This window comes from Panulirus ornatus, chromosome 58 (genome assembly GCF_036320965.1).
Source record: "Panulirus ornatus isolate Po-2019 chromosome 58, ASM3632096v1, whole genome shotgun sequence".
Lineage (NCBI taxonomy): Eukaryota > Metazoa > Arthropoda > Malacostraca > Decapoda > Palinuridae > Panulirus > Panulirus ornatus.
In genome coordinates, this window is record NC_092281.1 from 16675212 (window position 1) to 16689718 (window position 14507).

Sequence of the window (14507 nt, forward strand, 5' to 3'; positions counted from 1 at the left end):
TCTGGCCTCCTCCTCCTCCTCCTCCTCCTCCTTTCCTTACCTCGCCTCACAGACCCAATACTGTGGTGAGGTTCTCTGCAGCAGCCTCGAAGATCTCCTCCTCCTCCTCCTCCTCCTTACCTCACCTCCTCCTTACCTCACCTCACAGACCCAATACTGTGGTGAGGTTCTCTGCAGCAGCCTCGAAGATCTCCTCCTCCTCCTCCTCCTCCTTACCTCACCTCACAGACCCAATACTGTGGTGAGGTTCTCTGCAGCAGCCTCGAAGATATCCTCCTCCTCGTCCTCCTTACCTCACCTCCTCCTTACCTCACTTCACAGACCCAATACTGTGGTGAAGGTTCTCTGCAGCAGCGTCGAAGATACGTGGACAGGCCAGATTTCCTCACGTTTCCAATCCAGTTTAATTCATTTGACAGCATCTTTTCATGTCTCTACGGTAAGCCAGGACTGCCAGCCATTAAGGAGGAATCCACCTACCCACCCCATATCTTCCAGGTCTATAAATCTCTTCCTCATTTTCCCCGATCGCAAAACCTTCAGGTCGGCTCAAACCAAAGAGCTAGAGCGACAGGAATTTGACAGGGACTTCCCTGGTGAATGGAGGTATCACAACGCACAATCAACCCCAGCGTTTAAGCTTTTACTAGAGAGTATCTCTTTTTTCTACTATTTTTTGCTTTCTTCTTTTTTTTGTGTATTTTCCCTCCAGAGGTTACCCCCCAAAATGTCCCGGGTCTTGTGAGGCCGACAGCTTGACTGGCTCGCACAAACGAGATCCAGGAAATTGGTACGAAATTTATGAGGAGGTTCGAATTTGGAGTTGTAACTGCAGACGCTATTGTGTGTGTGTACGATTGAAATGCCTTCAGGCCAACCGAGCGGAAGCATCGTGAACTCGCCAGACGCTACGTGGTGGTGGTTGTTGTTAGTGCTGTTGTGCTTAATGGTATATGAAGGTAGTGCGACGAGTGGTAGATAGCCAAGCGGTGAAGTGTTTTGGCAAGTGTTCCTCATATTCCCCTAGCGCAAAAGGTTTGGAAGTCTCAGTACTGTACTGTCCAGGTCGTGAAATTGTTGTGTGTTGTGTTGTGTTGTGTGTGTGTGTGTGTGTGTGTGTGTGTGTGTGTGTGTGTGTTCAAAACTATATTCATTGCTCTTTTTCATCATATATTTTTTGTTTTTCTCTGGGAAAATCGAGTGTGAACGCGGACAGCAACTATGAATGATTTCTGCCCCATGGACGTCACCAAGATAAATGGAAGCGCCAAGACCTGAAGGATGATATGGGTCGGGGTCACCAGAAGTGTGGAACTGTAGGGAGTGGAAGCAGCGAGGTCGGCTGGGGTCACGGAGGTGATTGTTGAGGATTGGGGTCAGGTCATGAGAATAGGTCAATTGGCAGTGAGCACTGATATCAACATATCCCCTTGACCCCCCCTTTTACGAGGGTCCCACATCTTCAGTGCTACGCTAGAATCAGTAGCAGGGGAATGATGGATCCTTTGAGAGTGAGAAGTTCCTCGCTGCGAATGCACACCCTTCCCATCATGCACTGACGATGGTCGACGAAGATGACTTTCCACTCGTTGTGTTGGGTCAAAAACTTGATCCGTAAGGGTCTCAATAAAGCCATCTTCACTGCACCTTTCTTTCCAAAGCGATCCTCGACTTCGACAGAGCTCCAACTTGACACCACTGGCCTTTGACCGCATCCCCCACTCCAGCGAGGTAAGGTTGCTCATTGTCGGAGGAAAAGAAGATGAGAAAAAGAGAAGAGCGAAACAAACCTCTAACGATAGCCCTCAGTAAAGGACAGGTGATGGTACAGGGTAATGAGGTCGGACATCTGGTGCTCTTTCTTCATCCAACCTCTTGAAACACGACGGCACGAGCCTTGGGGTAGTACAATGGCCTGAACCACTGACCTGACCCATAAAGGGTGAGGTCAAAAAACCATGCCTCCATCCCTTTCATCTTGCTCCTCTATCGTTTCTGTCTGTCTGTCTGTCTGTCTCTCTCTCTCTCTCTCTCTCTCTCTCTCTCTCTCTCTCTCTCTCTCTCTCTCTCTCTCTCTCTCTCTTTATTCCTAGTTTTTTCTTTTTTATCTTTGTAATCATCACACCATACCCTTACTCCCGTTCGCCAACTCATGTTTCAGCATGACACGTGTCGCCAACACCACCACCTCCTCCACCACCTCCTCCTGCTCCTTTTTCTTCAACTTTCTCATCTCTTCAGGTAACCCAACACTTTCCTCACTACTTTCCTCGGCAGTATTTCATTTTTCCTTTCATTTTCCCCCCAACACCATTTATCTACTCCTTTCCCCATTTTTCTTTTCTTCCCCATCGATTCCTCTCGTGTTCCACGTATTTCTCCCATCTTTCCTCTTCCTCCACCACCATTTCTCTACTCCTTTCCCCATATTTTTCTTTTCTTCCCCATCGATTCCTCTCTTCCTTTCGTGTTCCACATATTTCTCCCATCTTCCTCCTCCTCCTCCTCCTCCTGAATTACAGGAAAGCTTTCCAGCATCACAAGGCCATCTAGCGGCGGAGTTCATCGCCATCAGTGTCAACAAGCTCCCACCACCCCTCTCCGTGGGCTGCAACATCTCAGGTCAAGGCAAATGACCGAAAACATTTTTCTTTTCCTTTCAATCGACTTCCAAGATGGTATGAACTTCCTGTGGTGTTTTTCCCTTTTTTTTTTAAATGATTTCACCTGTTTGTTCAGACTGGTTAATCATGTCTGGTTCAGATGATGAAATGCTCGTTTGTATAATAGTTTCGATATGTTGGTTTATGATGATATTGATGGATAAATGTATATATATACATTATATATATATATATATATATATATATATATATATATATATATATATATATATATATATATAATATTCGGATTCATTGGCTCCCGTTGAGTGAATGTGTTGTAGTTTCGACTGGGATAATTTATATGGGTGAGCTGGTGTCTGTGCAGGTAATGCTGTTTGAGGTGGGCAGATAGCCAATATTTGAGTTAGCTTCTCCATGCTGAATGTTTTACAGTGTTTGATGCTGTTCAGGTTAATCTATGTGACTATTGAGTCAGAAAGATGACCTTGTTGGCGTGCTGGATCAGACAGTGAACCTTCAATAAGTTGATGAGACAATGAACCTTCCAGTGATTTGATGAGACAGTGAACCCTCCATAAATTGATGAGACAGTGAACCTTCCATAACTTGAGGCAATGAACCTTCCATAAGTTGATGATAAAGTGAACCTTCCAATAACCTGATGAGACAGTGAACCTTCCATAAGTTGATGATACAGTGAACCTTCTAATAACCTGATGACACAGTGAACCCTCCATAACTTGATACAGTGAACCATCCATAACTTGACGAGACAGTGAACCCTCCATAACGTGAACTTGATACAGTGAACCTTCCATAACTTGACGAGACAGTGAACCTTCCATAACTTGACGAGACTGTGAACCCTCCATAACCTGGGCGACCCTCTGGGTGACTCGTTGGTCTGGTAGGGTAACGAACAAGGGGCTCGAACCAAGTACGACCTGGCCAGGGAAGCTGAGCTGGCCGGAATAAAGAAAAAAAAAAAAGTTTTTACGATACAAAAGCTGGAGAGTCAATTTTCACATGGAGAGGCGGGGGGGGGGGGGGGGGGGGGAGAAGGAGAGAGAGAGAGAGAGAGAGAGAGAGAGAGAGAGAGAGAGAGAGAGAGAGAGAGTTCTCTTTTCTCTCTCTCTCTCTCTCTCTCTCTCTCTCTCTCTCTCTCTCTCTCTCTCTCTCTCTCTCTCTCTTCGTGGGTGACAGAGCGAATGATCAGCTTTAACGGACCCTCGACACCAGAACCTACCTCATACATCTGACGGGGTAAATAAAAAAAGATGACAATAACGGAAACTCTCATGATGTTGCCGGGGCAAAAGGATGGACCAATCCAGGTGAGGAGGTATATAGAAAATGGCATACAGGGTTAAGGAGGTATATAGAAAATGGCATACAGGGTTAAGGAGGTATATAGAAAATGGCATACAGGGTTAAGGAGGTATATAGAAAATGGCATACAGGGTTAAGGAGGTGTATAGAAAATGGCATACAGGGTTAAGGAGGTATATAGAAAATGGCATACAGGGTTAAGGAGGTATATAGAAAATGGCATACAGGGTTAAGGAGGTATATAGAAAATGGCATACAGGGTTAAGGAGGTATATAGAAAATGGCATACTGGGTTAAGGAGGTATATAGAAAATGGCATACAGAGTTAAGGAGGTATATAGAAAATGGCATACAGGGTTAAGGAGGTATATAGAAAATGGCATACAGGATTAAGGAGGTATATAGAAAATGGCATACAGGGTTAAGGAGGTATATAGAAAATGGCATACAGGATTAAGGAGGTATATAGAAAATGGCATACAGGGTTAAGGAGGTATATAGAAAATGGCATACAGGATTAAGGAGGTATATAGAAAATGGCATACAGGGTTAAGGAGGTATATAGAAAATGGCATACTGGGTTAAGGAGGCATATAGAAAATGGCATACAGGGTTAAGGAGGTATATAGAAAATGGCATACAGGATTAAGGAGGTATATAGAAAATGGCATACAGGGTTAAGGAGGTATATAGAAAATGGCATACTGGGTTAAGGAGGTATATAGAAAATGGCATACAGGGCTAAGGAGGTAAATAGAAAATGGCATACTGGGTTAAGGAGGTATATAGAAAATGGCATACAGGGTTAAGGAGGTATATAGAAAATGGCATACTGGGTTAAGGAGGTATATAAAAAATGGCATACAGGGTTAAGGAGGTATACAGAAAATAGCATACTGGGTTAAGAAGGCATATAGAAAATGGCATACAGGGTTAAGGAGGTATATAGAAAATGGCATACAGGGTACCAGTATACAAAGGAGGACCCACATTCATGCCAAAACAATATTGGAGTCAGCTTATCATCGCATTAGGATTAACTTGTACGAAAAGAAGTGACAAAGAAACACATGATGGAACATCTTGTTAGTAACAGATCTATAAACGAAGGCCAAGTACGCAAACACATCCGCCAGCCTACCAGAATAGCGTAGATGGAACACCTACGCAAAAGCAAATGGCAAAATCAACCCACACAACCCACCTTCTCCTATGCACACAGCCCACCTCTCTTACCACCCAAACCCACCACAGACACACACTTTGGCCCCCCGAACCCACCCACCCACCTACTCGTCCCCCACCACCAATTGTTCTGGGTCATGCCCGACTGTTGAACACACTTGGAGGAGCGAGAATGACCAGGTTGCAAGATCCTAATATTGTGTGCTGAGATAAGGAGGCAGTTCCTCCTCACAATGTGTCCTCCTGGCCTCTCTCTCTCTCTCTCTCTCTCTCTCTCTCTCTCTCTCTCTCTCTCTCTCTCTCTCTTTCTCTCTCCTTGCGCGAGAGAAAAAAGAATGATATGAAATATCATACTTTTTCTTTTTTCTTACTCTGATAAAATTTCGTGTGACTACTTGCCGAGAGAATTGGCTCATATGTCAGAACTACCGATGTATATTTTATATATATATTTACATATATATATATATATATATATATATATATATATATATATATATATATATATATTTTTTTTTTTTTTTGGCTTTGTCGCTGTCTCCCGCGTTTGCGAGGTAGCGCAAGGAAACAGACGAAAGAAATGGCCCAACCCACCCCCATACACAATGTATATATATACACGTCCACACACGCAAATATACATACCTATACATGTCAATGTACACATATATATATACACACACAGACACATACATATATACCCATGTACACAATTCACACTGTCTGCCTTTATTCATTCCCATCGCCACCTCGCCACACATGGAATATACATATATATATATATATATATATATATATATATATATATATATATATATATATATATATATATATATTGAAAGAAGAGAATTAGTTTATATTTTTCATATATACCCATGTACACAATTCACACTGTCTGCCTTTACTCATTCCCATCGCCACCTCGCCACACATGGAATATATATATATATATATATATTGAAAGAAGAGAATTAGTTTATATTTTTCAGAGAGCAGTTATGGTAGGTGTGCATCGACTTGAAACTTATCGAGGCTTCAGAATGAGTATAGACTAATATATACTGGATAGAGGCACACTCAGTGCGGCACAGATGCGAGGGAGGGAGGGAGGACCATGCTCACAAGGGAGGACACAGACACAAAGGGAGAACGCGCGCTAATGGGTACAGACGCGCCGCTCGTGGGTAGACTCGCCACATCTGTGGGGACACGAACACCAGTGGATAGAAACACATGAATGGAGTAGATGAACACCAGTGGATAGAAATACATGAACGGAGGAGACGAACACCACTGGATAGAAGAACACCAGTGGATAGAAACACATGAACGGAGGAGATGAACACCACTGGATAGAAGAACACCAGTGGATAGAAACACATGAACGGAGGAGATGAACACCACTGGATAGACGAACACCAGTGGATAGAAACACATGAACGGAGTAGATGAACACCACTGGATAGACGAACACCAGTGGGTAGAAACACATGATCGGAGGAGATGAGCACCACTGGATAGAAGAACACCAGTGGATAGAAACACATGAACGGAGGAGATGAACACCACTGGATAGACGAACACCAGTGGATAGAAACACATGAACGGAGGAGACGAACACCACTGGATAGACGATCACCACTGGATAGAAACACATGAACGGAGTAGATGTACACCACTGGATAGAACACCAGTGGATAGAAACACATGAACGGAGGAGATGAACATCACTGGATAGAAAGACTCAAGTGGGGAGACATATACGTGAGTGGGGATATTCATTAACGTCCCTCTAACTTAATAGTTAGAAGAGAAGACATTCATCATCTCTTAAGCTGTCTGTTTAAAGCAGGAGACCCTGTGTACCAGGATAGAACGTATGCATGTTAATCACAGATCATAAACCCCTCACATTAACTCACACACACACACACACACACACACACACACACACACACACACACACCGTAACTTAAGGAATGCTTTAGTGCCAAGAGAATGCGTCAGTCACTAGCCTTTAATGGTGTAAAACCTTAAATAAAATAACCATCATAATGACTCTTCAGGCATCCACACCCGCGGGGGTGTACAAACTTCAACGTCGTAGTCATCAGAATGCTCCTTCCTCACACGTCTGTGTCTCAGAGTGGAGGGAAAGCTGTTAATCCTCGAGACCCATATCGGTCGAGATCTTACGCAATGCGACGTCGCGAGGCCAGTGACCTGTCCTCTTGTCTCTCTCTCTCGCGGTTACAGGATGCTTGATCCTACCCCACCAGGAAGACAAGAGAACTCATCTCTACTTATTACTTCTTTCTTCTTGGGGCAGGAGTCCCTCTCTGTCCTTATGAGGGCTACGTGTCGTAAAGGGGTGTGGCTGACGACCACTGGCACTAGCGGGTGTGGCTGACGACCACTGGCACTGACGGGTGTGGCTGACGACCACTGGCACTAGCGGGTGTGGCTGACGACCACTGGCACTGGCGGGTGAGGCTGACGACCACTGGCACTGGCGGGTGTGGCTGACGACCACTGGCACTGGCGGGTGTGGCTGACGACCACTGGCACTGGCGGGTGTGGCTGACGACCACTGGCACTGGCGGGTGTGGCTGACGACCACTGGCACTGGCGGGTGTGGCTGACGACCACTGGCACTGGCGGGTGTGGCTGACGACCACTGGCACTGGCGGGTGTGGCTGACGACCACTGGCACTGGCGGGTGTGGCTGACGACCACTGGCACTGGCGGGTGTGGCTGACGACCGCTGGCACTGGCGGGTGTGGCTGACGACCGCTGGCACTGGCGGGTGTGGCTGACGACCACTGGCACTGGCGGGTGTGGCTGACGACCACTGGCACTGGCGGGTGTGGCTGACGACCACTGGCACTGGCGGGTGTGGCTGACGACCACTGGCACTGGCGGGTGTGGCTGACGACCACTGGCACTGGCGGGTGTGGCTGACGACCACTGGCACTGGCGGGTGAGGCTGACGACCAGTAAGGTGTTAGAAGAGACCCACGTGACCCAGCGGTCCCCGGCGGCCTGGGTCTGGACTGTGTGTTGACACATCTCTCAGACGAATCTTGAGAGCAGAAAAGTTCTTCCTAAAACGTCCTTGATCTAGATTCTCCTGATTCGTAGATTCGAACCGTGAATCAGAATGGGAGGTGTTCTTTAGGAATACATGCAACAATCCGGGTATATATATATATATATATATATATATATATATATATATATATATATATATATATATACACACACACACGAAACGAGGAGGAAGAGATGAGAGCAATTGCTGCTAAATGCACACACTATTTCTATACAGACGAAAGCCCCATTTCAAGAACGTGCTGCTGGATGCTAAGTGGCTGCTCGTCTCCCGCGAGGAGGGCTTCTGTGAGGGAGTGAGGGAGGGAGGGAGGTCATCACAGGCCACTCACTTCTTTAAAAATTTTATCATCTTGGTCCACATATATATATGTGTGTGTGTGTAATGAAACCGGGAATGTGGTTTCCCAGGGGGGGAATGTGAGGGGAAATTGTACCCCTTGTCTCATATTTCCAATCGGTTGACGACGATTCATGTTTTTCCCCCTTTCCTTCCCTACACACTCTCACTCGCTCCGTGTGGTGCTCTGCACGAAGTAATGTTTCACGGTTTCATTTGAGGGAGAGACCTAGACCAGTTCGGTCTGTGGTGATGTTATGTAGACCCGAGGGAGGAGTTGCAGGTTCCACCAGAGCCTCGCTTTTCCCTCACCCGGAGCTCGAGTTCTCCTCTCATCGCATGACACAATAGCCGACGGGGTCACACGTCAGGAAATGGCAGACATCTTTCACTTGCATATCATCTTGTTAATCTACAACGTCTCGCTTCCCTGACGTCTTATAACCTCCTTTATCTTATCTCGTTGGAGTTTACCACTTTTTCTCCTGCATCATTTAATAAACCTTCTCTTCTTTAGTGGTGTTATCACCCTTATAGCGTAACTGAATAGTGTTTATAATCACCGATTCGTATAAGAATGTTCTTTGGACGGAGAACCACTGTTTTCGCAGTCTTTGGCGAAGACACATGCAGTGTGAGTCGTTCTTTCAGGGCACCCGGTTCTTGGGCTGCAGGCAGCACGGTTGTGGAGAAGACATGGCTTCAAGGAATACCAGAAGACGAACATTACCACATAACTGTTCTGACAATGGTTCTATCAGGCGAAGGTAATGCAGGACCAATATCTGATCATGCATTAAAACGTTCGCAAACAGTCACTGGAGCAAGGCATCCACCACCATTCGAAATCAGTGTCTTTCACTGCAACTGAACTGAACAGTGAAAAAGTCCTCATGTTTGTCGTGGCAGCATGGGCGCGACGAAGACGGGGGAACCGGGAAATTGTCGAGAATGAGGTCATTTTGATGTTCCATCGCTGCAGTAATATACATGTTCTGACGGCACACTCTGGTTGGCTGGCTGGTTCCTTCATATCGTATGAGATTTCTTTTACTAACTGAGACATCTGTTCCGCAAAACCACGGGGGGGGAGAGAGAGAGAGAGAGAGAGAGAGAGAGAGAGAGAGAGAGAGAGAGAGAGAGAGAGAGAGAGAGAGAGCTACAAGAACTAATATCCAATATTTTCTTAATTAAGTACAGCTCATGAGGGAGAATCTGGTGAGAAACAAGCGAGTCGCTTAGACTTTTTCATTCACAAGAAATGCAATTACTTCTTCCCTCTATATAACTGTATACAGAGATGATAGCGAAAGTGGGTAATGGAAATACAAAAAAACACAAAAAAGGGTTCGAAAAATGAAGTATATTGAACAGGATATATCCCCGAAGAACCTGAGGTATACTTCATTATATACTATGGTTTTATGGTCGAGAGTGATCTTCCTAAAGTCCAGTATATCTTCATGAACTAATTCTTTTCTTTTTCTTCTGTTTTGAAGGGACAGGTGTCCATAATGATCTGGTGCCATACTAACCACTGCATCTGTGTCCTGCCTACAGTATGTGCTGTGTGAGGGGCCTTACTAACCACTGCTTCTCTCTCCCCTTGCCCACAGCCCGTGCTGTGTGAGGGGCCTTACTAACCACTGCTTCTCTCTCCCCTTGCCCACAGCCCGTGCTGTGTGAGGGGCCTTACTAACCACTGCTTCTCTCTTCCCTTGCCCACAGCCCGTGCTGTGTGAGGGGCCTTACTAACCACTGCTTCTCTCTTCCCTTGCCCACAGCCCGTGCTGTGTGAGGGGCCTTACTAACCACTGCTTCTCTCTTCCCTTGCCCACAGCCCGTGCTGTGTGAGGGGCCTTACTAACCACTGCTTCTCTCTTCCCTTGCCCACAGCCCGTGCTGTGTGAGGGGCCTTACTAACCACTGCTTCTCTCTTCCCTTGCCCACAGCCCGTGCTGTGTGAGGGGCCTTACTAACCACTGCTTCTCTCTTCCCTTGCCCACAGCCCGTGCTGTGTGAGGGGCCTTACTAACCACTGCTTCTCTCTCCCCTTGCCCACAGCCCGTGCTGTGTGAGGGGCCTTACTAACCACTGCTTCTCTCTCCCCTTGCCCACAGCCCGTGCTGTGTGAGGGGCCTTACTAACCACTGCTTCTCTCTCCCCTTGCCCACAGCCCGTGCTGTGTGAGGGGCCTTACTAACCACTGCTTCTCTCTCCCCTTGCCCACAGCCCGTGCTGTGTGAGGGGCCTTACTAACCACTGCTTCTCTCTTCCCTTGCCCACAGCCCGTGCTGTGTGAGGGGCCTTACTAACCACTGCTTCTCTCTCCCCTTGCCCACAGCCCGTGCTGTGTGAGGGGCCTTACTAACCACTGCTTCTCTCTTCCCTTGCCCACAGCCCGTGCTGTGTGAGGGGCCTTACTAACCACTGCTTCTCTCTCCCTTGCCCACAGCCCGTGCTGTGTGAGGGGCCTTACTAACCACTGCTTCTCTCTTCCCTTGCCCACAGCCCGTGCTGTGTGAGGGGCCTTACTAACCACTGCTTCTCTCTCCCCTTGCCCACAGCCCGTGCTGTGTGAGGGGCCTTACTAACCACTGCTTCTCTCTCCCCTTGCCCACAGCCCGTGCTGTGTGAGGGGCCTTACTAACCACTGCTTCTCTCTCCCCTTGCCCACAGCCCGTGCTGTGTGAGGGGCCTTACTAACCACTGCTTCTCTCTCCCCTTGCCCACAGCCCGTGCTGTGTGAGGGGCCTTACTAACCACTGCTTCTCTCTCCCCTTGCCCACAGCCCGTGCTGTGTGAGGGGCCTTACTAACCACTGCTTCTCTCTCCCTTGCCCACAGCCCGTGCTGTGTGAGGGGCCTTACTAACCACTGCTTCTCTCTTCCCTTGCCCACAGCCCGTGCTGTGTGAGGGGCCTTACTAACCACTGCTTCTCTCTTCCCTTGCCCACAGCCCGTGCTGTGTGAGGGTTTCTACGTCCTGATGGAGTACGCCCGTACCGCTATGTTCCTCTGGATGTTTATCGAGGGCCATTACCTCAACAGCATGCTGACTGTCGCTGTCTTCACCGACCAGCCCAACCATATGTGAGTCAGCAGCTAACACTGCTACGTGTGTGTGTGTGTGTGTGTGTGTGTGTGTGTAGTATTCCTGATTCCATGAGGCGGACACGGAAGATTCATTGCATTATCATCTTCACTATCGTTAGTGTCATCATCACTATCATTAGTGTCATCACCACTATCATTAGTGTCATCATCACTATCATTAGTGTCATCATCACTATCATTAGTGCCATTATCACTATCAATAGTGTCATCATCACTATTAATAGTGTCATCATCACTATCATTAGTGTCATCATCACTATCAATAGTGTCATCATCACTATCATTGGTGTCATCACTACTATCATTAGTGTCAATATCATTATTACCAAAACGAAAGTGATATTAAAATCATTTCAATCCTCTTCTTTTACTTCATTATGGGATGAAGTAACGGAGGAGGGGGGGGAAAACGACAGAAAAGCAAAAGCAGAGCGACGAGCGACATTTCAGAAAAAGGAAGAAAATATCCATAACTCGGACAGAATATTTCTACGATATGAAATATATCTTTTGATACAGATCCTCCCTCAGTCTCAGAGCCTGGGGAACTGAACGTCTCCCCTTCATTAATCAACCACAAAAATATCCCCTCATAAGACCCTAAAGGCCATTTAACCCACGAACTATCAGATTATAAATCATGATTAAGATCACCACTAAATATACATATATATATATATATATATATATATATATATATATATATATATATATATATATATATATATATATATGACTTGATCGCTTCTTTTCTTCATTTTTTCCGAAGTGTTGTTAAAGAGAAGAGAAAGTGGTGTTAGTTCTTCACATAAGGCGAGTGAGTGCGTGAGGCTTAGCAATATAGTTGCTGATCTTTTTATTATAATTTGTCAAGAGATGAAAATGGCAGAGTTGAAGCTCGTGCACTCATCAACACCAGCGATGCTCCAGATGATTCTGTCTGTCCCAGTGTCAATCAGGCGTCGCCCTTGGGACAACATTGCAGTTATCTCCCTGTCTCCCATTTTCTCCGTTTTCCTTTCCTCGTTCCACTTCCTCAACCTTCTCTCCATTTTTCTCGTCTCCTTTTAATGGCACTTAACTCACTCCTCTCCCCCATTTTCTCCATTTCCTTTCCTCGTTCCACTTCCTCTCCTTCTCACCATTATTTTGTCTCTTTTTATCTCTCTGTTCTGTCTGTGTTTGCTAAAAAAAAAAGTCTATTTCTGTGTCTCTCTAAAAGTCTATTATCATCACCATCTTTCATCCTCGATCTATTCCATCTATTCGAACCATATTGCTGCTTCGTCCACTGCTCGTCGTCCCCTGGAGCAGCTAGCTGTTCATACCCGACCTACCCCACGTCAAGGTGGGTCCCCACGCCTTCAATAATAGTGGCTTGGGGCCAAGGTGTTGAAAACTGACGCAGGCGAGACTCCTAAAATGTCTCCCCCTCCACACACTGTGGGTGTGTGTGGGCGTGGGTGTGTGTAAGTGTGTAAGTGTAAAGTGCGAGTAAAGTGTACACGTTCGTACGTCTTCCCTGCAGGGTGTACAACCTGCTGGGGTGGGGTCTGCCCGTCGTGATGACTGCAGTGTGGGCTGCCGTCACCGCCGTCCAGCATACAGGCACAGAGTGAGTACCAGCACCTTGCTCCGTCTACCTGTCTGATTACCTGTCTATCTATCTATTTATCTATCTAATTATCTGTCTATCTGTCTGTCTAATTACCGATTTATCTATCTATCTAATATATATATATATATATATATATATATATATATATATATATATATATATATATATATATATATATATCATTTCCTTTCAGTCAAGCACGAATGAGCATTTTTCACGATTTATTTACATTTTGCGCAACCGGATGATAATCATGTTAAAGTTGCTCTCTCTCTCTCTCTCTCTCTCTCTCTCTCTCTCTCTCTCTCTCTCTCTCTCTCTCTCACCCACCGTCCTTTGCTCTCACCACCGGTCCCTGACTATCAACAACCAGCATGACACCCACTCTCTCACCATCTCTTCTAAACCTCTCACAAACAACCACGCCCCTCTCCCCTCACACCAACCTATACTCTCACACCATATTCGCTCTCCCTGGCAGAATCTGAGACTTTAACTCTCACTCCCTCTCATCCCTGAAGGACACGTGACCTTTTCTCTCCCTGTCCTAACCAAGCGTTGTCACCAACACTCTCCCTTCCCCTTGCAGAACGGGTGACCGTCACTCTCCACTCCCTCTCACACTCCCTCCCTCTCTCCCTCCCAGAACGTGTGATCATCACTCTCCCTCTCCCCTTCCCTCACACTCCCTCCCTCTCTCCCTCCCAGAACGTGTGATCATCACTCTCCCTCTCCCCCTCCCTCACACTCCCTCCCTCTCTCCCTCCCAGAACGTGTGACCATCACTCTCCCTCTCCCCTTCCCTCACACTCCCTCCCTCTCTCCCTCTCAGAACGTGTGATCATCACTCTCCCTCTCCCCTTCCCTCACACTCCCTCCCTCTCTCCCTCCCAGAACGTGTGACCATCACTCTCCCTCTCCCCTTCCCTCACACTCCCTCCCTCCCTCCTTCCCAGAACGTGTGATCATCACTCTCCCTCTCCCCTTCCCTCACACTCCCTCCCTCTCTCCCTCCCAGAACGTGTGACCATCACTCTCCCTCTCCCCTTCCCTCACACTCCCTCCCTCTCTCCCTCCCAGAACGTGTGACCATCACTCTCCCTCTCCCCTTCCCTCACACTCCCTCCCTCTCTCCCTCCCAGAACGTGTGACCATCACTCTCCCTCTCCCCCTCCCTCACA

At 46.9% G+C, this 14507-nt stretch overlaps 1 protein-coding gene and 1 long non-coding RNA gene across 4 annotated transcripts in view; one reads left to right on the forward strand and one right to left on the reverse strand.

Annotated features, from left to right (window-relative positions):
* Positions 1-14507, reverse strand: part of LOC139766581 (uncharacterized) — a 157846-nt gene that overhangs the window by 108376 nt on the left and 34963 nt on the right. The window lies entirely within an intron of this gene.
* LOC139766579 (PDF receptor-like) overlaps positions 1-14507 on the forward strand; it is a 117800-nt gene that overhangs the window by 82069 nt on the left and 21224 nt on the right. For all 3 annotated transcript variants that reach the window (XM_071695430.1, XM_071695429.1, XM_071695431.1), the window contains exons 7-8: positions 11551-11684; positions 13237-13323. In XM_071695430.1, coding sequence (XP_071551531.1) covers positions 11551-11684; positions 13237-13323 — 221 coding nt within the window. The remainder of the gene's footprint in view (positions 1-11550; positions 11685-13236; positions 13324-14507) is intronic.